Source organism: Plutella xylostella, chromosome 20, assembly GCF_932276165.1.
Source record: "Plutella xylostella chromosome 20, ilPluXylo3.1, whole genome shotgun sequence".
Lineage (NCBI taxonomy): Eukaryota > Metazoa > Arthropoda > Insecta > Lepidoptera > Plutellidae > Plutella > Plutella xylostella.
Window position 1 is genome coordinate 2,213,925 of NC_064000.1, and position 22,570 is coordinate 2,236,494.

Below are 22,570 nucleotides of genomic sequence, written 5' to 3' on the forward strand. Positions count from 1 at the left end.
GACGTCTTGACTGAACGTCATTCAGCGACTTTAAAGCGCTTTAAAAGACTTAAAACCTCTGTAACGGCTCATTCTCTAACTCTAACCAAACATTATTTTTGTTAAATATGTTTATTGCACTTAACAGTTTAAAAACAATACAGTCAATTTCTATTAAAATATGTATCAATTAGTTAATGGTGACAGACAATAAGTTCAAATAATTTTACATTACTTTTTTTTTCGGCGATTTTAATTTTGCAAAATTATCAATTAAGTATACCTACTGTCATATAAAATCTTTTTCATGAGTTCTGACTATGCACAAAATAGATTATTAAGCTTTTCTTGTCTTAAAGTAGATTTTAGATAGTATTTACCCCGTTTTAAGCAAGAAAATTTGTCACCGGTGTGCACAGTGTCATGCGAAATGCTATATCAGTTTTGATAAAAGTTAAACTTTGTGATAAAGATAGACTTTGTAATAATCCAGAATCTGGTTTTATCGAAATTCTTTCAGAAGAAACGTGGCATTGAAAGTGTAAGCATTCCTTAACTAAATCAGAAATCGAAATGGCTTTTTCCGTTAGGGTCGATGGTAACAATTCACTAATTTTAGTTGGAAAAGAAAACTTCTCGTTAAACTCATGTGGTAGGCCTTTTGCCATTTCTCTAACTCGGAAACGAGCCGATCTACATTGTAATAAAACAATATTAGGTACGTACACGAAGTTGTGGAGAGATGGTGCTCGTGCTAGGCTCCGAAGATGCTATGTTACGAGTTTTTTTTATTTTATTTTTATTGAAACGCTATTAGAATATTTTAAATGTTATGGTCACATAAATACAAAGTATACCTCAGTATATATTACAGTGCGTTTATTAATCGTTTATTTATATATGGACTATGTACAGTTGTACAAGTACAATTATAAAAAAAACTGTTAAAAAAATTAGCTTAATTTGCCGCCCCTCGAAATCTGCCGCCCTAGGCACTGGCCTTTTTGGCCTATAGGAAAATCCGCCACTGGATTAGGCCAAAAAAGGTAGAACCGATTTGATCTACCATATCTGAGTGGTCACACTGAAAGGATTCAACACATTACCGATTACCGTATTTTTTCATTTTATTTAATTTTTATAATTATTATAAACTTATCTTACATCATCATCATCATCATCTCAGCCATAGTACGTCCACTGCTAAACATAGGCCTCCCCCAATGTTTTCCACCTTGTCTGATCTTGATGATACCTAACTTACTTATCTTACAAATAAACAAAACTTTACAAAAATTAAGTAAGTTATAATAACTTACTTTCCACCCGCAGACCCGCTGCAAGGGCTTCAGCTGCGACGGAGCCAAGTGTATATCCTGGCTGTGGGTGTGCGACGGCGCCGTGGACTGCGCCGACCAGGCCGACGAGTACAACGAGACCCTGTGCAGTGAGTGGAGTCGCATATACAGGGTGTTGCAACAGTGCAAGGTCTTCCGCTGCAGCATGGATTTTCAAAACGATGTATGGCTTATAAAATAAAAGAGATTATAAAAAAAAAAGTTGCTAAGAATTACTCTGTGTGTCCCCCTTTTGGTCACCACCATTTTTGCAACACCCTGTATTCGATTAAACTACAGAGCCGGCACAAGGCGTTCAGCAGTTAATAGGGGCGCCAAATTAAACTCTATTTCCATTACAGGCACCGGATTTACTTTTATAAAGTGATTTGAATTTTTTGACTGCACTAATTTTTTAATGTAACAACACTTCCATATTTAATGTTACGACACTTCACTATTTATTTTTGATAAAAAAAATTACCAACCCGTGTACTCTCTAAGTAGAACCCCCCTTTTCTAACCTATTTAATACAAACACACTCTTCACACCAACCCATTCTCTTCCCCAGGAACAATAAAAGACTACAGCCAGTACAAAGCGTACGACGGTCGCAACTGCGACCAACTGGACGTGCTTGGTCACAGACAGTACCAGTGCCGCGACCAGTCGTACTGCGTCCAGGAGAAGCGAATGTGCGACGGCGTGCGCGACTGTCGCGACGGGAGCGACGAGGGCGCTTTCTGTGCCAACTGTGAGTTATACTGCCGTCTTCTTCTTCTTCTTAGCTTGTAGATAAGACTACAGGTCACAGACAGTACCAGTGCCGCGACCAGTCGTACTGCGTGCAGGAGAAGCGAATGTGCGACGGCGTGCGCGACTGTCGCGACGGGAGCGACGAGGGCGCTTTCTGTGCCAACTGTGAGTTATACTGCCGTCTTCTTCTTCTTCTTAGCTTGTAGATAAGACTACAGGTCGCAGGCAGTACCAGTGCCGCGACCAGACGTACTGCGTCCAGGAGAAGCGAATGTGCGACGGCGTGCGCGACTGTCGCGACGGGAGCGACGAGGGCGCTTTCTGTGCCAACTGTGAGTTATATTGTAGTCTTCTTCTTCATAGCGGACATAAATACTAGAGCTGAGATAGTGTTATTCACCGTAGTTAAGAAATCCAGTCACCGGCAACCCATGGAGCGTCGATTTTTTATTGTAAAAAAAACCACGAGGAGCGAAATTAAAGGAGCAACGAAGGCGCTTTCTGTACTAACTGTGAGTCATATTGCCGTCTTCTTCTTAGCTTGTAGATAAGACTACAGGTCGCAGCTGGACGTGGTCGCTTTCTGTGCCAACTGTCAGTCATATTGCCGTCTTCTTCTTCTTCTTCTTAGCTTGTAGATAAGACTACAGGTCGCAGACAGTACCAGTGCCGCGACCAGTCGTACTGCGTCCAGGAGAAGCGAACGTGCGACGGCGTCCGCGACTGTCGCGACGGGAGCGACGAGGGCGCTTTCTGTGCCAACTGTGAGTTATATTGCCGTCTTCTTCTTCTTAGCGGACATAAATACTCGAGATGAGGTAGTTTTGTTCAACGTAGTTGAGAAATTTAGTCACCGTCTGCACTAGGACAGGACCGCCGATTTTTATTGCAAATAAAACTCAATTCTCAATAAACAATCTTTTATTGCATCCATAAGTAAGTTTTACAGGTATTTAATACACCAGTACACCACAGTGACTTTCGTCTCAAATCTTATTTTTCAGTTCCAAGATTGTGTAGTTTGACATTGCTAAAATAAAATTTCTTGAATGTTCGAATCCTTTCAGCACGAAGACGCGACGGTAAATTATTGGGCAGTCAGATTAGCTTAACTATAACGCTGACTACCCAAAGTGCTCCCACGCATTTCCCACAAATCAATCTCACATCCAACCTCCCTTCTCCAGGGAAGACCATGTGCGACGACGTGAAATGCGGCGGCGGCGCCACGTGTCGCCCCGAGCCGGACGGCGCGGCGTGCTCGTGCGGCCCCGGCGCGCGCTACTCGCCCGGGAACCGAACCTGCGTCGACCTGAACGAGTGTGAGGCCCCACAACCTAGATGCTCGCACAAGTAAGTATATAAATATCTATGTATACCTCTATTTTTCGCCGTAACTTTACTACTAATAGGTGTATTTTTTGCGATTTTGAAGTGGCTTCTATTTAGGAGGAAAGTTTCTCAGTATGTTGCTGTGATATGTTTTATTATAGATTGGCCATATGCTCACAAAACAACGAAAAAAAACTAGCTACCTATGTCGTAGATTTGTTTAGTTGATACCTACTGTCGTGAAAAGTCGCCTGTCGCCTACTGTTGCTGTGTTATTGATTGGCTTTCTACAATAACGTAGCTATATGACTAGTATGTGTGGTACATTGTGGCGGGGCCGAGGGGAGGGCGGGGCCGAGGGGAGGGCGCGGCGTGCTCGTGCGGCCCCGGCGCGCGCTACTCGCCCGGGAACCGAACCTGCGTCGACCTGGACGAGTGCGAGGCGCCGCAGCCACGGTGCGACCACAAGTGAGGATTGCATTGTTTTTACTTTAGTTTAGTTTGTATTTGGCGATATTATATTAAAATTTCTCTGTATGTGGCAGTGATATATGTAAATTGGCCATATGCTCATAAGTATTAAGTACTATACTTTCATGGCCATATTCTAACAAAATACGTTCCATTTCCTAACTATAACCTAATTTATAAATTATTTAGTATTGAATAGACTTCAATTGCACGCTTCAACTTTCTTTTACATGACATGATATTGAAATATCATCGGTTCCTATGTCGGGTAGGTATATAGACCGGCCGACGCCAAGCACCCTAATAAATAATTATAAACAAACAAAACACCCGACTGCACGCTAAATAGATGAAAACAAGCCCCAATGTTAATGGAAAGTATCGCAGGCGGGCACCATCAGAGAGTTCACCATTTAACTGAATGTTACTTAGATAGGTAGAATACCTTGTGTTGTGGTCAAGTTGGTCCCCGCCTGCGATACTTTCCATTAACATTGGGGCTTGTTTTCATCTTTTTAGCGTGCAGTCGGGTTTTTTTTTGTTTGTAATTATATTTTTTTATTTGTAACTTTTTATTTGTTTGTATTTTATGAAAATTTATGTCAGTTAGTCGGGTTTTAGTTTATGAACATTTTTTATTTCAATAATTTTGGTGTTGTGATTTATATACCTACAATATGCATATTTTTGTAATGTGCTAATGAAGCTCTTTCATTTGATACCCCACACGGCATAGTTGGAAAAATATTATTTTTTCGATCATCACTGTATGTCCTCTAGAGGGCGCTATATACATTTTAATGTAACGTCACATAGCCTATAACCATCCCGCAATCAATGCGCTTCTAACGATACCTCATACATCAAAATCTATCAAGTCGTTTAGGCTACAGGAGGGAACAAAGAAACAGACAAACATACATACATACATACAAACATACAATCGAAAAACATTACCCTCCTCCTTTGGCAGTTGGGTAAATACTATCCATGCTTAAATTTTCTAAACCCCTAAGAGCCGAGCGAAGCGAGGCCATGTAAACCAACCCGTATTTCCTAAAACCTAGAAAGCTGAGCGAAGCGAGGCAGCACAAACCTAACCGCCATTCTCTAAAATGTAAAGAGCCGAGCGAAACGAGGCCATACATCTCCACCCTGCATACCCTGAACCTTAGAGAACCGAGCGAAGCGAGGCAATACAAGCCAAACCCAGTATATCCAATCTCAAATTGCAGATGCCACAACAAGGAGGGCCGGTTCTCGTGCTCCTGCGAGGACGGCTACACCAGCGACCGCTTCGAGTACCTCTGCTTCGCGCCAGGTACGCACTGCTTTCAGCGATAAGGCCGACTTTTGGTTATTTATTCATATTTTTATGAAAAAGATCTAATACGATGTTGTTTTATAAAAATGGTAGATACAGAGCTGCACCTCTGCATCTCATGGGAGTACATGATACTTGTTATTAATTGTGAGGAATGTATGGTAGATTCAAAAGTTTTATTGTAAAATTAAACTAAAAGCACAGCATTGTAGGTCTACTAATCACATCATACCGAATCATATGTAAACTAGTGAATATCTATGTTTACCTTACAGTTCTTTGGTGGTTAGTCCACTACTGATACATCTTGCAGATTTTGCCGTAATCAACGTAACCGCTTTTTCTCTAAATGTTTCAGACCCAGAACCTCTCCTGTTCTTTGCTACTCGCCATGAGATCAAATACTACAAGATCAAATCTAGAGTGCTGGTCACTGCAGTCACAGGGGTTAAACAGGTAAAAGTTTATTTAATAATATCATCATCGTCATTCAATAACCTTCGATAGAATAGACAACTGCAAAGAATGTCGTCAGCCGGTTCCTAATTTAATTCCACTCGAGATATTTTCTACACCAATGGCAGTCACTCTTTTAAAGGCTTCGTTCTAAAAGCACTGCCCTTGTTGTTATTTGACGAATTGTTACTGATTCCTGATGGATTCTTTCAGCTTATTTGTTACCAAATTCCTTAAAATTGTGTTTACCCGTTCTCTTGTGAATCCATCCATCCATCCATTGATACTTACAAATTGTCACGTTTGGTGCCAATTTCTCCATTGTCGGTTATCTAACCGACAGGGATTGATTTATAAATTAAACGTCATCTCCATATAAAATTCATGACAGATGTGTCTAAAGTTAACCACTACTCCCTGGTTATGCTCTAACCGAGAATGGAGAAATTGGCACTTATAATATAAGTAGTATCATACCGTGTCTCTTCCACGCAGGCGCACGGAATGACCTACGACGGCACGTACCTCTACTGGGTGGAGAAGGCGGAGGGGCACCAGGCGGTCGTCAGGGCCAAGCTGGATGACGTGGAAAATACTAAGCAGGTGAGGATACTTGTGTGTGTTTCAATTGGTTATGGCGTAATTGGTGGGGACTTTCGTTAGGTTAGCTAGGAATTAAACTCGAAAATAGTCTTCTTTGAAAAGAATTATTGTTATTTGAATCCATTATTATGTATTTACAGTTTGTGGAATCGTGTTCTATACCACTCTTCGCCGGTTACTCTATAAAGAGGATGGAACTTTTTAAGGGAATCCGCAGTGGCCATTGCCTTACCTTACTTTAAGTTTTATTTCTACACGAATTCGTTACAAAATTTAACACCAATTTCTTTAACAGACGCTGATAGCCCTCGGGCTCGACGACCCCGGCGACATCAGCTACGAACACTCCACCAACACGATCTACATAACAGACGCAGAACGGGGCTCCGTGGCGGCGTGCGCGGCCGACGCGGCCGTGTGCGCGCGCCTCAACACCACCGCCGCGCACCCCAAGTTCCTCACGCTGCATGCGCGCCGCGGGTGAGTGAGACACACACTACACACTACACATCAGCATAGAGCGCTCCGTGGCGGCGCCTCAACACCACCGCCGCGCACCCCAAGTTCCTCACGCTGCATGCGCGCCGCGGGTGAGTGAGACACACACTACACAAAAAGGCACCAGCTCAGCATGTGGTGTAGATAATAAGACATCAGCTTTCCTCATGCAACTACGACCTGTAGTCGATGCATCAATGAAACAGATCGCTTCTTCTTTCACTCTTTTTATACCTACGACTCATCATAACATCATCATCATCCAACAACCGTTCACTAGACTCATCATCATCAGCCTATAGCAGTCCACTGCTGGACGTAGGCCTCTCCCAAAGCACGCCACTGGATGCGATCTTTAGCTTTCCGCTGGACTCACCTCTCCATAATATGTATCTCTAAACACATTAAAAACAGTTTTCACGTGCAATAACCGTAATAAACTAACCCTCCCTTACCCTCCACAGGGAAATGTACTGGCTGGACTACCTAGACCGCCCAGTGATCATGCGAGCCAACATGGACGGTTCCAACGCGCACGTGATGACTGACGACATCAAGGGATCTCCCACGGGCCTGGCGTTAGATGCAGCAAATGATAGATTGTATTATGTGGATAAGCATATTGTTTCTATGCGACTGGATAATAAGGGCAGCTATGTGAGTTTTAAATTGTGTTTTAATGGATCAGTTGCGAATCACGATATAGTGATGTTTGACTACGTCGATAACGAACCCGTGAAGCGGCAGCTGTATCTATGATGCGTGCAAATAAGGAAAAAATGAGAAAATTATGTTTTTTACATAATTAAGGTTGGGGAATATTACGGTTGGAGATATGCTTTGAGCCTGTCGTCTAATTTCATTATTCGCACGTATTATAGATGTCATTAGTGTCATATAATATAAAGAAACCGGTCAACATGGACGGCTCCAACGCGCACGTCCTAACTGACGACATCAAGGGGTCTCCCACCGGCCTGGCGTTGGATGCAGCGAATGACAGATTGTATTATGTGGATAAACATACTGTTTCTATGCGACTGGATAATAAGGGCAGCTATGTGAGTGTTAAATGTGTTTAAATAGATTTTGAAAGGGTTTGATGAGGGAGAATAAAGGCGAAAATGTGAATATATGTAGTTTTTTTACATAAGGAGGGGAAAGATGGAGAAATCTAAGATAGGAGCTATAGCGTCCTAATCCTTTGGGCATATTCATATTGTTCATGGTACTTCTAGCGACCACCCACCAATGGCATCTCTCGCCGATCTTGATGCATTCTGCCCGCATTACAAAGTTGATTAGCAAGGAATATACTAATTCATTTATTTTTGTATGTATCAATGTATACCTGTGCCGAACGGAATAAAGCTATATTCCTTCTCAGTCTTTCTTAAATAAAGTTCTCGTCCCCAGATATTCCTAAACGACGCGCTCGGCCACCCCTATTCCCTAGCCGTATTCGAGAACTCAGTCTACTGGAGCGACTGGACCTCCAACACGATACAAGTGGCTGACAAGGTACACCCGCCGGCCACCCGCCGCAGGGTTCTACTGACGCTGGACGAGCCTGTGTTCGGTATGTACACACGACACTACACGATACTACACGACACTACACGACACTACACGACACTACACGACACTACACGACACTACCCGACACTACACGACACTACCCGACACTACACGACACTACACGACACTACACGACACTACACGACACTACCCGACACTACACGACACTACCCGACACTACACGACACTACACGACACTACACGACACTACACGACACTACACGACACTACACGACACTACACGACTCTACACGACACTACACGACACTACACGACACTACACGACACTACACGACACTACACGACACTACACGACACTACACGACACTACCCGACACTACACGACACTACACGACACTACCCGACACTACACGATACAAGCGGCACCCGCCGGCCACCCGCCGCAGGGTTCTACTGACGCTGGACGAGCCTGTGTTCGGTATGTTAATACTAAATATGTACTACCTAAGTAGGTGTTGACACTACTAGACACGAATATACCCTTGTTAAACCGTGCTGCACTTGTGAACCGAGTAGAATGGCGAGACAGTATTCTCGACCAATGAAAGGCTAGCAATTGACCGAGTACTCGGCCGTGGACACTATCTCGGCCGCTCTACTTGGTAGATATAATCAGAGTATAAGAAACACAATACCACTTTTATTGGAAACTACACGTAAGCAGTCCCAACCTCTGAGTTCTAGCCTTCTATACTTTCAAAAGACCTTTACTCGCTAGCTGTATCCGACATCATATTCTGCTGAAGGAGCGACAACTTTATTGACAACTTCCAATGTTGTTAGTAACTTATAACTAACCTTCATGTTTCTTCCCCAGGCATCCACATCTACCACCCCATCCTGCTCCGCCACTCGCCGTCCGGATGCTCCTCTCTAGGCTGCTCCGACCTGTGTCTGCTGCGCGGCCGTGGCGCCGCCTGCGCGTGCCACTCGCCGCGCGCGCTCGTCACCAGCACCAGCTGCGCCGGTGAGTGTGTCATACAGGGTGCTCCCTCCGTGCAGTGAGCTGTGTCAGCTGCGCGGCCGTGGCGCCGCCTGCGCGTGCCACTCGCCGCGCGCGCTCGTCACCAGCACCAGCTGCGCCGGTGAGTGTGTCATACAGGGTGCTCCCTCCGTGCAGTGAGCTGTGTCTGCTGCGCGGCCGTGGCGCCGCCTGCGCGTGCCACTCGCCGCGCGCGCTCGTCACCAGCACCAGCTGCGCCGGTGAGTGTGTCATACAGGGTGCTCCCTCCGTGCAGTGAGCTGTGTCTGCTGCGCGGCCGTGGCGCCGCCTGCGCGTGCCACTCGCCGCGCGCGCTCGTCACCAGCACCAGCTGCGCCGGTGAGTGTGTTATACAGGGTGCTCCCTCCGTGCAGTGACCTGTGCAGTAAACATGCTGATTTACTCAAATGTGAAACTAAGCGATAACCCCTATTTACAGTCTACTTAACTTGTGTGTCCTTTGAATCAGCGGTAAACAACATAATGTTTGGTCCTTCGAGCCGGATCATGCTTTCCAGTAATCATAATACTTATCTATAGTTCCGTTTTTACCAAATGAACCTTTCATCTATCATCCAATCTTAACACCCACCATCTCCCCCCACAGCGGTAAGCGAGGACCAGCTCCCCGAGTTCCTGATAGTCGGAGGGGGGGCATACTTCACCATGGTGCGGTACAACTCGCTGGGCAACCCCGAGGCGCGCGCCGCCGCCCTGGATATAGGCCGTGTGCACGCCATGGCCTACGATAATAACAAACGTGAGTGACCATGAAGGTGAAGTAGTGTTTAAAGAAGCCGCTAGATGGCGATAAATAGGCCGAGCGTGACAAGGCAATCCTAACCTTAGGGCATTTTCTAAACTCTAAACTAAAGAGCCGAGTGAAGCGAGGTCATATATGGCATATACATATTTATAAACCAACCCAGCAGTTCCGAAACCCTTGAGACCCGAGCGAAGCGAGGCAATACTAACTTAACCGGCATTTCCTAAACCCTTGAAAGCCGAGCGAAGCGAGACCATACACCTCAACCCGGCATTCTCTAAAGCCTAACCTTGTCGGCATTTTCTAAACCGTAAAGGTTTCTAAACCATTCAAACCGACCCCGTATTTCCTAAAGCCTAGAGTGAGAGTGTTTTTTTTGTGGGTGGGTGCAAAAAAGTATACACATCACTTATAATTGTTTATTATTAATTAATTCAGAAATTAACAGTAATTGAAAATAATAGTGTGTTTCAAAACATAATATAGACAAATTCAGCGGATAATTGTTATTGGGCAATTTACTCTATGTTATAAAATATTGCACTCCTACCTGCTGGTTGACCTTTGTTTGACCTTACAACTGACACAGAACAATAACATCAAGATAAAAATGACCTCTTCTCAAGCACTTCAAGAGACACAAATGAGTCTAGAGAGAACTGTAATCGCCAGAATGGATGAATTTGAAAGAAGGCTTGGGAGTTTCAGTTCATCCACTAAGAAGGCGGATCTTGAGGAGCTCACACAGGAGTACTGCAGCTTCAAGGAGACAGTACTGCCCATGCTGCGACTGCTTCAGGATCAGATTCTCCGTATCGCTGCACAGGTTGATGAGATGGACAGCCAGACCCGCCGGAATGCCCTACTCGTCTCTGGCATTAAAGAGGATGATGGTGAAAGTCCTGCAGCATTGATTTGCAATATGGCAGTTTCTGTGATGGGGATCTCCAACTTCGACAAAGCATCAATTGTACACTGCGTCAGGCTTGGTGTTCGACGGCCTGATTCCAATCGACCGATTCTGGTTAAGTTTGGCAATTTGAAGTCCAAAACTGATATATGGATGAGCAAAACGAAGCTGAAGTCAAGTCAGGTCGTCATTAGCGAGTTCCTGACCAAGCCTCGTCAGCGCATCTTTCTCCGCGCCCGCCGACACTTCGGGATTAGCAGCTGCTGGACGAGGAGCGGCACCGTCATGGTGAGGTTGCCCGACGACAGCCGGGTCAAGGTGCTGACCGAGGCGGCGCTAGATGAGCTGTGCAAGAAGCACCCCGCCGTCACTCCAGTAGCCAAGGAGGCAGTCAAGGCTCCCATTGCCAAGCCGGCGACCTCCCAGCACAAGGGCTCCTCTCCTAAGGGTCGTACTGCGCCGTCGGCGCCCGCGACCAGGAGCAAGACTGCTGGCTCGGCGGCTTCGAGGGACAAGCGGTGATTGCACGTCATTGATCGTTTGCGTTTTCTTTTCTCTTTTCTAGCTTCATTTAATTATTATCTTGCAAGTTGAAGGTATTTTTTCTTATTAATTTTTCTAGATACCTCTTTAACCTCTTTTCGAATTGTAAGTTAATACTGTCAATGTCAACTGTCATCTGTCAGTGATATGAGGACGTCAATTATTAATCTGTGAACACAACCATGTTGAGCCTCAGAACATTAATCTCATTTAATAATTTTCTTGTATACAATGTAGTGAGCAATGTAGTTAATATTGTTTTTATTTTGTTTATTGGTCTTTGTCTCTTTTATCTTTTTTTTGTTTTACTTTCAGCCAGCAGGAGAGTGCAGGCTAATTTTATTCCTCAATATAATAGTGATTCGATTTTATTTATTTTTTTGGCCTAATTTTTTTTTTTTTTTTAACGTCACTTGATAGTATTTACTGTTTATTATTTATTATATTTTATTATTTATTTATACTTTATTTTATAATATATCTATTTATTTATGTCTGATACCGATAATGAATCTTTTATTTCAGCTAATTCATCGCTATCTTACTTAAGTACTGACGATGACCTCACTCTGAGCGCCGTTCTGACCAAGGAGTTTGCACCGTTACATAAAAACTTCAACGCCTGTCACATAAATGCTCAGAGTATTCCCGCACACTTCAGTGAGCTCCTTGACACTTTCTCCTCTGGTTGCTCTGATGCTATCCTGGTGTCAGAAAGTTGGCTTAAACCCACCTTACCCTCCACCTCATACTCTTTGCCCGGATACATATTAATTCGTAACGATCGCGTGGGTGGTAGAGGGGGCGGGGTCGCCATTTACCTAAAAAGCAGCATTCCATACAAGGTTATTGCATCTTCACCCGCTAGGAATGCTCCTGCCGAATACTTGTTCGTAGAGCTTAACTTCGGTTGCAAACTCCTCCTTGGTGTGGTCTACTGCCCACCTACTAATGATTACTTCTCCTCCTTGGAATCCGTCCTAGAACATCATATAGCCAACTACACACACCACTTAGTTTTGGGTGATTTTAACACTGACCTCCTTGTTACTGACTCTCGTTCACGTAAATTCCTCTCCATAGTCGATTCTGTCAATCTACAAGTCATGCCGTTAATGGCCACTCATCACTCCAACACTACTGACACTCTTCTCGACTTGATCCTTACTTCCGATAGCTCCCTCGTCGTTAATCATGGCCAACATCTAGCCCCCGGTTTCTCTCGGCATGATCTCATCTTCTGTTCATATTTAATACGCACCCCAAAAACGAAACCAGTGGTATTGTTACAAAGAAATTTTGCGAAGATGGATGTGGAGAAGCTCAGACAAGATGCTTCGTCTATCCAATGGAGTGATATGCAGGACCTACCTAGCATTGATGATAAGGTCGCTTTCTTATGCTCCAATGTGATAGGCATCTTTGATAAGCATGCCCCAGTCCGACCGGTTAGATTAAAACACCGTCCCTCGCCATGGATCACTGACACTGTCCGCAAAGCTATGGCACATCGCGACCGTTTATTTCGTCGTTTTAAAAAAGACCGTACCGATGAAAATTGGTCCGCTTGTAGAGCTGCAAGGAATCGGTGCAACAAGCTGTGTAGGAACGCCAAACGCCGATTCATATTTGAACAAATTGAACTCTCTTCGCCTGCAGGTACCTGGAAATTCCTCAGGACTCTTGGCGTGGGCAAGCCTCCTAACCAGGATACACGTATTCCCTTTGATATCAACGATCTCAACCTCCACTTCACTTCAGTTTCATTACTTGATCCTGATATCAAAAGGTTATCTTTAGATAATATTAAGAATATTACAATTCCCACGCCAGACATTGACTCCTTTAATTTCGCACCAGCAACTCGGGACGAGGTCAAAAAGATCATTCTTTCGCTGAAATCCAAGGCTGTGGGACATGATAACATAGGACGTTTTATGATCACAACCCTTCTTGACATCCTTCTCCCCGCTATAACCCATATTGTTAACTTTTCCCTTTCCTCAGGCCACTTTCCTAACCTTTGGCTCAAAGCCTACGTCCTTCCTCTGCCAAAAGTCCCAGCACCCACCGCTCCCAACGAGTACCGTCCTATCTCCATACTACCCTTCTTATCCAAAATCCTAGAGTCTATTGTGCATCGTCAGCTGACTATGTTTCTCTCAAATGGTGGTCTCCTGAACCCATTCCAATCTGGATTTCGTTCTGGACACAGTACCACCACAGCCTTGCTTAAGGTGACTGAAGACATCAGATGTGCCATGGAGGATCGGCGGGTAACAGTACTGGTCCTGGTGGACTTTAGCAATGCGTTCAATGCCGTAGACCACGACCTGTTGCTTGCTGTTCTTCGATGTCACAAGATCTCCGATCCCGCTGTTAGCTGGTTTTCTTCATATCTTCGTGGTCGCCAACAGGCAATACGTTGCGGTCCTTCTGATATATCAGACTGGGCTGACTTGTCTGCTGGTGTTCCTCAAGGCGGCATTCTCTCTCCTCTACTTTTTTCAACCTTTATTAATTTAGTCACCTCAAATCTTCTATGTTCCTACCACTTGTATGCCGATGACCTGCAGATCTACAACCAGGTCAAATTAGACGATTTAGATGCTGGCATTGCTAGGGTCAATAGTGATCTCGAGGAGATATTAAGATGGTCTCGTAGCTTTGGCATCTCCGTTAACCCTAGTAAGTGTCAAGCCATCATTGTGGGTGGTTCAAGGCTGTTATCGGGTCTCGACTATGCTGCGGTGCCACCAGTCAAATTTGATGGTCGTGTTGTACCTTTTTCTGCAACTGTGAATGATCTTGGCCTGATCATTGATCAAAACCTAAGTTGGGATCAGCAACTTGATAAAGTATCCCGTAAAATTTACGCATCACTCCACTTCTTGCTTCGCTTAAAAAATTTCCTTCCCCAGCACACTAAACTTGCCCTTGTTAATTCTCTTCTTCTTCCCATTTTAGACTATGCGGATGTGTGCTATCTGGACCTAACTGAAGCTTTGCTCAATAAGCTTGAACGCTTATTGAACACGTGCATTCGTTTCGTTTTTGGGCTGCGTAAATATGATCACGTTTCACAGTACCGCGTTCAATTGAAATGGCTCCCCATCCGTGACCGTAGGAACCTGCGTATCCTTTGTCTTCTCTTCTCTATCCTCCACGAGCCCAATACCCCACCTTATCTTAAGTCTATGTTCCAATTTCTCTCTGACACTCATACCAGAGACTTACGTTCTTCTCATAATTCAATTTTAGCCCTACCCTCCTTCCACTCTGGTTTTATGTCTGACTCTTTCGCGGTCACGGCTGTGCGTCTATGGAACGATCTCCCTGATTCCATTAGGAAAGCTCCGTCTCGCAACGTTTTTAAGCGTCTTACTCGAACTCACTACCTTAGTAAGATAGTTAGTTGATAGCTCTTTCCTGAACCTCTAAATGAATTATTGTTTTATAATATTAATATTTATATAATAATATATATTATAGTTTTTTTATATATTTAGGTATATATTATTTATATTATGTTTATTTATATAATCATAACTTATTTGTAGTTACGTATTTTATATTATATTTGGTAATTATTATTAAGTGACTTGTTTTGTTTTAATTTTGTAGTAATAGTGTTGTTTTCTTTTTGCACACCTTATAATAAAATTTTCTTGCACCTCCTGTGGGTTGACTGGTAGAAAATGCTTGTAGCATTAAGTCCACCCTTTGTACACTTATTTTTATATTTGTGCAATAAAGGATTAAATAAATAAATAAATAAATAGAGTGCCGAGCGAAGAGAGGCAGCACAAACCTAACCGGGATTCCCTCAAGTGTAAAGAGCCGAGCGAAGCGAGGCCATACATCTCAACCCTGCATACCCTGAAGCTTAGAGAACCGAGCGAAGAGAGGCAATACAATAATACAATACAGAGGCACGCCCCGCTGTATGCTGTATTTCATTTCAGTACATATTTTCTATAATAATATTTCTCCACCTATCCCCAGGCACCCTGTACATCTACGACGGTCAGCGCAAGACCATCAACTACATCGGCATGAACGAGTTCTCGCGAGGAGTGACGAGACTGCTGGAACATCGCGGCCTGGACAATGTCATGGACATGGGATACGGTCAGTGCACTTACAGAGGGCCTAGGTTTTACGTAAAGGCGAGATCAGACTCACTTTTGTTTGCACTTTTGTTTCATTTTGGGTTCACACGTATCATTTCGAGTGAAAGATGCCGAATGAAAGACAAAAATGAACGAAAAATGAACCGTCTGAGTCCACCTTAACCGATCGAGCAGTGATAATCAATGCAAATCTGTCCGCTTCCTAATCTGTCAATTTAGTATCAGAGATTAAAAACAAAAAACTTTTTACTTACTCTAACTTACCCGTATATTTACAGACTACGTGTCAAAAGCCCTGTACTTCGTGGACGCGGGTAGACGCACATTAGAAGTGATATCGCTGGTGACGTCACAGCGCGCCGTCGTGCATCGCTTCGAGCGAGCCGCGCCCATCAGTCTGTGCGTGCTGTCTGAACACGGGTGCGTACATCCATTTATGTATATGGACCCAAGAAACTTTATAAGTCCCCTTGGAGAGCGAATGTGTCAAAACTGCGCGACGACATTAGCGGCATAGCCATATGCCGCTCGGCCGCTATTTTAGCCATATATATACAGGGTGGCCCAAAGAGTGACGTCCAAAGGAAAATGTTTGATTCCTTAGGTCAAGGGGTAGCCAAATCACCCCATGTATGTTCAGCAATTTTTAGTAGTTTAGGAGTTATGATTTTTTTTCCTAATTTTCTACGAAAATCGACCTCAGTGATGAATTATGTTTTATTATGTTGTTTGGATATTTTTTTTAAGTATTTTTTATTTTTGTGTCATCCTCTTAAGTTGTTCTTTTAACCATAAAAGTTTCAGCTTCCTAGCTGTAATGTAAGTTAGTTATTTTTTTTTCGAAAGTTCGAATTTTACGATCGAGCTAGACTGCTCTGAATTTTCAACTTGAAATTAAAAATTGAAAAAGATATTCTCATGGTCTCTTATTAATTTTAAATACTCCGCAAGGTTCCAAAATTACATAAAAATAAACTATTGCTTAATGGGGTATTATTTGCAGAAAAAGCCTTCAAAGGTAAAGGGTGGAAATTACCTTTTCTCAAAAATGTGACATCTGTCAAAAAGTCACATCTGAATGAAACAGAGAAGCGTATAGGCGACTTAAAGACAATTTATTGCGTAGATTTAGGTTGTGTATTGCTATGGGAGGTCGACATTTTGAAAATTTATTATGAGTAAATGTGTAAAATAATTATTAGAGTTTATTTATCATCATCATCATCATCAGCCAATAATCATCCACTGCTGGACATAGGCCTCTCCCAAGGAGCGCCACAACACTCGGTCCTCGGCCTTCCTCTTCCAACCACTACCCGCCACCCGCCTAAGGTCGTCAGTCCAGCGGGCAGGAGGGCGTCCCACGCTGCGTTTGCCTGTTCGTGGTCTCCACTCTTTCCAGAGTTTATTTACTTATTATTAATAATAAAATTGTCTCATAAATCTTACTACTCAGACTAAAACATTTTTCTAAGAATTTACATTCAAAAATGTAACTTAAATTTAAAAAAAAGTAAATAATTTAATTTTCCCTTTAATTTGATACATTTTCTAACTTAATTAGTCCTTGGTAATGACATAACAGGAATATTTCAACTTTCTGAAACAATTAACTAATTAGGTAATTTCCACCGAGGTACCTTTGAGGGCTTTTTTCTGCAAATAATACCCCATTAAGCAATAGTTTATTTTTATGTAATTTTGGAACCTTGCGGAGTTTTTAAAATTAATAAGGGACCATGAAAATATCTTTTTCAATTTTTAATTTCAAGTTGAAAATTCAGAGCAGTCTAGCTCGATCGTAAAATTCGAATTTTCGATAAACAAATAACTAACTTACATTACAGCTAGGAAGCTGAAACTTTTATGGTTAAAATAACAACTTAAGGGGATGATACAAAAATAAAAAATACTTTAAAAAAGTTATCCAAAAAAATAATAAAACATAATTATTCCACTGAGGTCGATTTTCGTAGAAAATAAGGAAAAAATATCATAACTCCTAAACTACTAAAAATTGCTGAACATACATGGGGGTGATTTGGCTACCCCTTGACCTAAGGAATCAAACATTTTCCTTTGGACGTCACTCTTTGGGCCACCCTGTATATGTATAGTATTATAACCACCACTTTGGGATGTATGAAATCTCGTGCATTAGTTAGGTTCCCTTCCCCGTGTTGAAAACTTTCCAACTTCCACCGCACGCCCTAGATATTTTAATTAAATAATTAATTAGCCTTAATTCTCTCCTCACCAGGTTGATAATGGTGGCGGTAATGGAACACGAGCGTAACAACGAGATCCACATCGACAGCATGGGCCTGGACGGATCTGGAAGGAGCCACGTCATCACCACTGGACTCAAAGGTAACTCACATTGTTTGATTCACAACAGATTAAATTTGTGTAAATTGCGAAAAATGCTCTACTTTAACAACCTTGTAACTAGTGTGTGAGGCAGTGGCAACACTAGGTTTGCCATGAAGGCCATTTAAGGCCTAAAACTTGCACTGGTCATGAAAAAATATCTGAACTTACACTATTGCAGTCAATATAATAAAAATATATCATTCTGTATTTTTCATCGTATATGAACGCTGTTTCAAACTTTATAGAAATCGTATAAAAAATAATAGCCACCTGGCTTGATCAAAATCTTACCATAAGACCATCAGTTCTTGAAATATTGCTTTTACCATTTAGATCCCGTAACTTTCTCTCTCTTTATCCACTCACCTTGTGAACCAATGTTTCAGGCTACCACGTGCGTCTGCGATACTCTCACGTCATGGATAATGTGTACATATCCGATGAAGGAACTGGCGCCATCTACTACATACATCCTTCAGGTAAGATTATTGAAACTGTATTTACTAACCCTTTGCCGTTAATAAGTGCGTTAATTTAGCTGCGAATGAGATAGACCGGTGGCAATGTGTTTACAGACGTGACCAACAGTTAAAATTTATTAAAATCTCTCAAAGATTAAAAACTCCAATCGAAAAGTTATGCACTCTTGCAATCTACCTTGCTATTCCATAATAGGTACATAGTAAATTTCGTTCGCACATTACATTCGCGCGTCACGCGTATGATAGGTTTATTTGGGTGCAATTAATGCAAACCATGACAAATCATAGCGCAAATAATAATGTATTTCTTAAGTACGTATCTTAAATGACTTATTTTACAATTAATTAATTTGATCTAATAAAGTATCATATCGCAGAAATATTGCCGTACATAAATCGGCATATATTTAAGTACTCCATTATAACCTCACCTTTTCCCTCCCCAGGAACCGGCAAAGAGCAATACCGCATGCTCTCAACCAGCATCACCAGCCTCGCCGTGAGCGACACCACCGTGTTCTGGGCGGACCGCCGCACGCCGCGCCTGTTCTGGTCTCTTATCCACGAGACCAGCCCCCGCGTGCGCCGGATGACGCTCTGTGAGTGACAGAACAGAGGATGTAGCTAGAGATAGGTGCGAAAGTATGTTTGTATGTATGGATGTTTGTCTGTATTTAACAAGAAAATGGGTGAAGCTATTTTGATCAAATTTAGTATGTAGAAAGCGGAGACCCTGGTTAAACATTGGCGTCTTTTTATCCCGGAATTCCCACGGGAAATCATTTTAAAGCAAAGCTAATCTCGCTGTAAAAGGGACCTTTCATTTAGCAATCTTCACTCTACACAATGAACAGTATACATCACTAGCCTCGCCGTCAGTGACACCACCGTGTTCTGGGCGGACCGCCGCACGCCGCGCCTGTTCTGGTCTCTTATCCACGAGACCAGCCCCCGCGTGCGCCGGATGACAGAGGAGAACAGAGGATAGACCATGTAGGGACAAGGGTAGGAGGGATCGAATGTATGTGAGTATGTATGGATGTTTGTGACTCTTTCACGGGAAAACGGGTGAAGCGATTTGGATGAAATTTGGTGTGTAGGAAGCTGACATTTAGGTTGAAAAGATAGGCTAGTTTTTATCCCGGAATTCCCATGGGAAAACTTTTTATAGCCAAGCGAAGGTGGTTGGTCTATACCATAGGGAGGGAACCTTTCGCTAGACATTTCAACAAGTAACCAACCCCATCTCTCTTCCAGCAATATTCCCGAACGGCACCCAGCTCCACTTACAGACCACCGCCCCCGCGCCCCACGCCTCCCTCCCCCTTCTTCAGCACCCCTGCGCCCGCGCCCCCCCCTGCTCGCACGTGTGCGTGCAGCAGTCACATCCTACTGTACATCAGGTATGTCAACAACACTAGTGATTGTTTAAGTTAGAGATTTTTGTTCCTATACGTGTCACTAGATGGCGGTGTCGTCACCATTCTACATCGCGGTATGGTTTGGTTTCACCATCCAGCCTATATTATTTGAGTTATCATTAAAATGTATGCGAACCTAAAAATTGAGTATAAATTATCTAGTTATAAAACCCCTGTAACTAGACCAATGTGCAGAAGATACTTTAAAGAGTTTTAAGGTCCCCTTGGAGATGCGCCATGCGGGCGGAATGTGTCAAAAGTAGTCAAAACCGCGCAACGCCATTGGTGCACGCTAAGCCTCTATTTCTATATTCCGGTAAGGACGCGATCCGAATCCTCTCTTCATCAGATCAGGTTGGCTAGAAGAAGTTTTAGAACGGGGTGTGACCACCCTACTGTGCACCAGGTATGACAGTAACACTAGTCCCTGAACCCCGTAACTAGACCATGTGCAGAAGAGACTGCAGATGCGGAATGTGTCAAAACCGCGCAACGCCATTGGTGCACGCTAAGCCGCTATAACTTTATTCCGGTAAGGACGCGATCTGAATCCTCTCTTCATCATGATCATCAGGTTGGCTAGAAGAAGTTTCAGAGAGCTCTACGGTTGAGAAAGATTCATGGCTAGCACAGCTCTTACTTCGTCACAATCTTCGATATTCCCGAACGGCACCCAGCTCCACCTGCAGAGCACCGCCCCCGCGCCTCGCGCCCCGCCCCCCGCGAGCCACGACTCTATCTTGTTGTATTAAACGTGGCGATTGCGTCGCGCAATCGCCCACGCCCACGAACAGCTCTCGTTTGTTCGTTTTTCGACAGTATACAGTAACCCTCCAGGACACTTTTCAGGCTCTTTGAAAGCGCAGGTGGAAAGTGGCAAAAGCGCGCGACGTCGTTGGTAAGTGCTATGCTGCTCGGCTGCTGTTAGTCCGTTGTGGCAAGAACGCGCTCTGTATTATCTGTTCATCATCATCATAATTAGATTTGTAGCTTTCACTTCGTCAAGTAAGAGTAGCCCTCCTGGAGCGCAGGAAGAAAACACGTTCTTAGGAATTCCGTTTCTACACTATTTTGTCTCTGATTTCCCGAGATATACAGGTTATAGTTATCTATAAAATCTGCCACAATTAAACCTATACACAGCATTATATTTACCTTCCACAGCATAACAGTTGCAACTCTGACTTCGGCTAGGACGGTCGCTTTCTAGCGGCGCCGTCTGTAGCCGTCACGTGTGTGACTCACTACTGAGTACGACCGCAACATGGCCACCGCCACTAAAGTATCGGACACCCTCATGGTGAGCGAGGTGCTCGCCTTCGTTCAGAACAAGCTGGACTCGATGGACGTGATCAGCCTCGAGCAGATCTGTCTGACCAGCTTCAAGGAGGCTGAGCTTGCCGCCGCCAAGAAGCTGCTCGCCGACACCACCACCACCGCCGTGCGCCTCGTGCCGCGCCGCGGTGATGGCTCCATGAAGAAAGACCTGCAGGACATCATCCGGGTGTTCCAGGAGACCGATCCGGATAATGTCCCGACGTACGTGGCTCGGGACCTCTATAAGCTGCCGCCGGTTACATTTGACCACGTCGATGTGACCCGGCTGCTTAAGGACATCGTCCTGTTGAAGTCCGAGATCACCGAAATTCGAGGCAAGTTGGAAGCCTCGGAAGTCGCCAGCGCGGCGATGCAACGTGAGTTGTTATCGCTGCGCAATGCTGCTGACTCTGCGATCCACGCGACACCGCCTTCGCCGGCGCGTCAACTGCAAGCGCAGCAAGATCAACTACACGCAACTGACACCGATGTGCGGCGGGTAAATGACCCGCCGCCTGCGACCTACGCCGAGCGGACACGTGACGCCGCGTGCCCGCTGCGAGCCGCCGCCCCCGCGCCGCCGCGCCTCGCTGCTGCTGCACCCTCCACCACCAGGAGCCAGCAGGAGGCCGCGCCCGCGCCCCCCCCGCCCTCGCCCTCGCCCCCGCCGCCGCCGTCGAGCCGCGCCGCAAGCTGCACCCCAGGTGACGCTAGCGGCTGCCGGAGCTCCGGCGGCGCCCCCCCCGTGCCCCGCGCCACGCGGTCGTCGACAAGGATGGCTTCATCTTGGTGGAGAAGAGGAGCCCCCGTCGCCGCAACCGCAACAAGCGCGGCACCGCCCCGGCCGCCTGCTCGCTGAAGGCCGCCATGCCCACGGTCGACATCTACGTCTCCCGCATCCACGCGAATATGGCGCATGACAACATCATGCGCTATATCTCGATGTACAATGTTACCGTAATAATTGCATGTTTGTGTATTAGTTTTAAGTTTTAATTCGTATATGAATAAATGAAAATTGAATTTGAATTTGAATTTGATATCAAGGAGAGGAGTGTCGGCCGCACCGAACAGCCAGTCCAGGTGCTGGCGATTGAAAGACTGCAGTCCGCCAAGCAGACGGACTTCAAGTCCTTCCGTCTTCGAGTTCCCGCCGACCAGCAGAAGGTTCTACTGAACAAGGACTTCTGGCCTGCGGGAATCGTTTTCCGTCGCTACAGGGAGGCGAAAAAGACTATTAAATCCCCTGCTATTGATAGTGCTAGAGTTTAAGTTAGTTAAATTTTA

At 44.4% G+C, this 22,570-nt stretch overlaps 1 protein-coding gene across 1 annotated transcript in view; it reads left to right on the forward strand.

The window, feature by feature from the left end:
- Positions 1-22,570, forward strand: part of LOC105394312 (putative vitellogenin receptor) — a 42,196-nt gene that overhangs the window by 2,630 nt on the left and 16,996 nt on the right. The window contains exons 4-20 of the mRNA XM_048628188.1: positions 1,312-1,426; positions 1,889-2,071; positions 3,261-3,426; positions 5,112-5,197; positions 5,559-5,656; positions 6,152-6,259; positions 6,555-6,739; positions 7,222-7,414; positions 8,174-8,336; positions 9,174-9,323; positions 9,946-10,098; positions 15,563-15,688; positions 15,969-16,110; positions 17,951-18,060; positions 18,450-18,542; positions 18,992-19,144; positions 19,803-19,948. Coding sequence (XP_048484145.1) covers positions 1,312-1,426; positions 1,889-2,071; positions 3,261-3,426; positions 5,112-5,197; positions 5,559-5,656; positions 6,152-6,259; positions 6,555-6,739; positions 7,222-7,414; positions 8,174-8,336; positions 9,174-9,323; positions 9,946-10,098; positions 15,563-15,688; positions 15,969-16,110; positions 17,951-18,060; positions 18,450-18,542; positions 18,992-19,144; positions 19,803-19,948 — 2,370 coding nt within the window. The remainder of the gene's footprint in view (positions 1-1,311; positions 1,427-1,888; positions 2,072-3,260; positions 3,427-5,111; positions 5,198-5,558; positions 5,657-6,151; positions 6,260-6,554; positions 6,740-7,221; positions 7,415-8,173; positions 8,337-9,173; positions 9,324-9,945; positions 10,099-15,562; positions 15,689-15,968; positions 16,111-17,950; positions 18,061-18,449; positions 18,543-18,991; positions 19,145-19,802; positions 19,949-22,570) is intronic.